Below are 2,609 nucleotides of genomic sequence, written 5' to 3' on the forward strand. Positions count from 1 at the left end.
TTGCATGCATGAGGCCCTGGGTTTGATTCCTCAGCACCACATAAGCAGAAAAAGCCAGAAGTGGCACTGTGGCTCAAGTGGTAGAGAGCTAGCCTTGAGCTGCAGAGCTGAGGGACAGCACCCAGGCCCAGAGTTCAGGCCCTATGACCAGAAAAAAAAAAGATAATGAAAACATCTTGTCTACTTCTACATATGGGTTCAAACAAGTGTGACCCATTAGTCATTTTGTAGCCTTTAAACTTGCCAAGCTAGAATTGACAAGCTAGTATTTACAGGCTAGAGGGATTCCCCAAAGGTGGAAGAGAAGGTAGAAGGTTGAGGAAGGAAAGAAAAACAAAGGTCCAATACTGAGGGTCTGTAAAGGAGTTGAAGATAGTTGAATGAAGGAACAAAAATTGATTCCTCATAAGTGCTAAATTATAGAATGTTATGAAAATATGGATGATAACATTTTCTCCCCAGGCTATGGCCCCCCAATGTTCAGAAAAGGAGAAAGATACATGTTTTTAAGGACCTGGTGTTAAAGACCTGTTCTCACCTTCTCCACATGTTCATGGGCATGGATAGCTTAGTTACTAAAATTTTAAGTTTTCTCATTGATAAAATTAATATAGTTTCTGTCCACTCCTCTAAGGTTTTTAAGAGAATTAAATGGGATAATACTAGTGCATGATCATTTTAGCTTACACATTTTGACAAATGGGTGCTAAGAATGGATGAAATCTAGCCATCAATAGAATGTGGAACTACTTTTTTCCTTATCTCCCTATTCTCGGAACTTATAGTTAGATGACTTTCAATCTGTTACATGCCTGATAAATATTTGTTCAACTAAATTCCAAAGACATCAGAATGGTTGAGTTCTAAAACAGAAACTAGCATTCCACTGGCAAACTCATTATCAGACTATTGTTTACGACCATATAGTTGAGAATAATTGAGGCATACTTGGTACTTTATTCCTCTGTCACGTCAGGTGAGTCTCTTTGGGGCTTCCTCCTGTCTTTTAAGGAGCCCTTAGATGTTATGCAGCATGTATTAAGAAAAAGGATGCGCATTATTTACCATATCTAAGATATGGAACCAACCCAGGTGCCCCTCAGTAGATGAATGGATCAAGAAAATGTAGTATATATGTATACAATGGAATTACATGCTTTCATCAGAAAGAATGACACCACTTCATTTGTAAGGACATGGAAGGACTTGGAAAAAATCATATTAAGCTAGACCCCCCAAAATAGGTTCCATGGTTTCCCTTATTTGTAATAATTAGTATACATCTAGGATAAAAATCTTAGCAGATGAGCAGAATAGCTCAATAGCTATGTACATATGACCATATAAGATGATGGTAAGTGAAATGAGCTCCAAGACATGGACACAAGAGGTTTTTCTTTGTTGTTGTTCTCAATGTACTACATGATTTCTTGTTTTGTGTGTGTTTTTTTTCCCTCCTGTGGTTTATCCCGTTGTCATTGTATTCAATTTTGGTATCCTGGGTATTGTATATATGTTTATCTGAACTAGGGAAGGGAAGGGGAACAACAAAATGGTGAGACAAAGGACAAAGTGGGAACCTATGCAACAGTGATACTCACAAGACAATATGTTGGAAATGAACTGTACAACTTGGAAGGGGGATGGGAAGAGGGAAAGAGGGAGAAAAATGAGGGAGGGGGTAACAAGTGAGACAAGAAATGTAATCACTGCCTTACTTATGTAAACTGTAATCCCTCTGTACATCACCTCGACAATAAAAAAAATAAAGAAAAAGACTTCATTGGATGGAAGAGAAAGCTCATAAGAGCTTTCTAATCAGAAAGCCTAAAGTCTTTATTCAAGAGGACTAAAATTTTGATGGGAGGAAGGCAGGCATTTACAGAGGGAGAACACTCAGTATCAAGTTACCAGGAAAGTTTGTACTCTAAAAGAATATTTGGATTGGTAAAAGAAGAAAAGAGAACTAGTAGCATATGTATTTTATGTCTGTTAAAGTTTAGGCATTGCATTAGGCAAGGTGTTGCTATGTTTTGATCTCATTGTAGTCTTGTAAGGCAGAACTACACATTCACATTTCGCAGGTGAAGAAACAGAAGCTTGGAGAAATGAACATGCCCTAAGTTATCAAATATTTTCTGTGTTGTACAACCTCATGTTTAGCCTTATGTCTGTATTTTTATACTTTAGTGTTGGAGAATCACTCTAAACTCATCATGATCGAAGACAATAAGGAGAACAAAGACCATTTGTTAGAAAGGGGAAGAGCAACTCTTATTTTTTCCTTAAAGAATGAAGTTGGGGGACTTATAAAAGCACTGAAAGTCTTCCAGGTAAGTACTCCACACACACACACACACACACATTTATGCTGGTTCTGGGGCTTCAATTCAAAGTTGAGTGCTGACCGTGAGCATTTTTACTCAAGACTAGCACTCTACCACTTGAGTCATAGCTCCACTTCCAGAAATAATAGTCTCACAGACTTTATTGCCTGAGCTAACGTTGAAGTCCTGAGTAGCTAGGATTACAGGCATGGGCTACTGGCACCTGGCACCATATTTCTTTCTTTTTTATCTTTTTCTTTTTTGTGAACATACTGTACAGAG

General features: G+C 37.9%; 1 protein-coding gene across 1 annotated transcript in view; it reads left to right on the forward strand.

The window, feature by feature from the left end:
• Tph1 (tryptophan hydroxylase 1) overlaps positions 1-2,609 on the forward strand; it is a 29,978-nt gene that overhangs the window by 24,662 nt on the left and 2,707 nt on the right. The window contains exon 7 of the mRNA XM_013034117.1: positions 2,191-2,333. Coding sequence (XP_012889571.1) covers positions 2,191-2,333 — 143 coding nt within the window. The remainder of the gene's footprint in view (positions 1-2,190; positions 2,334-2,609) is intronic.

Source organism: Dipodomys ordii, unplaced genomic scaffold (genome assembly GCF_000151885.1).
Source record: "Dipodomys ordii isolate 6190 unplaced genomic scaffold, Dord_2.0 Scaffold183, whole genome shotgun sequence".
NCBI lineage: Eukaryota > Metazoa > Chordata > Mammalia > Rodentia > Heteromyidae > Dipodomys > Dipodomys ordii.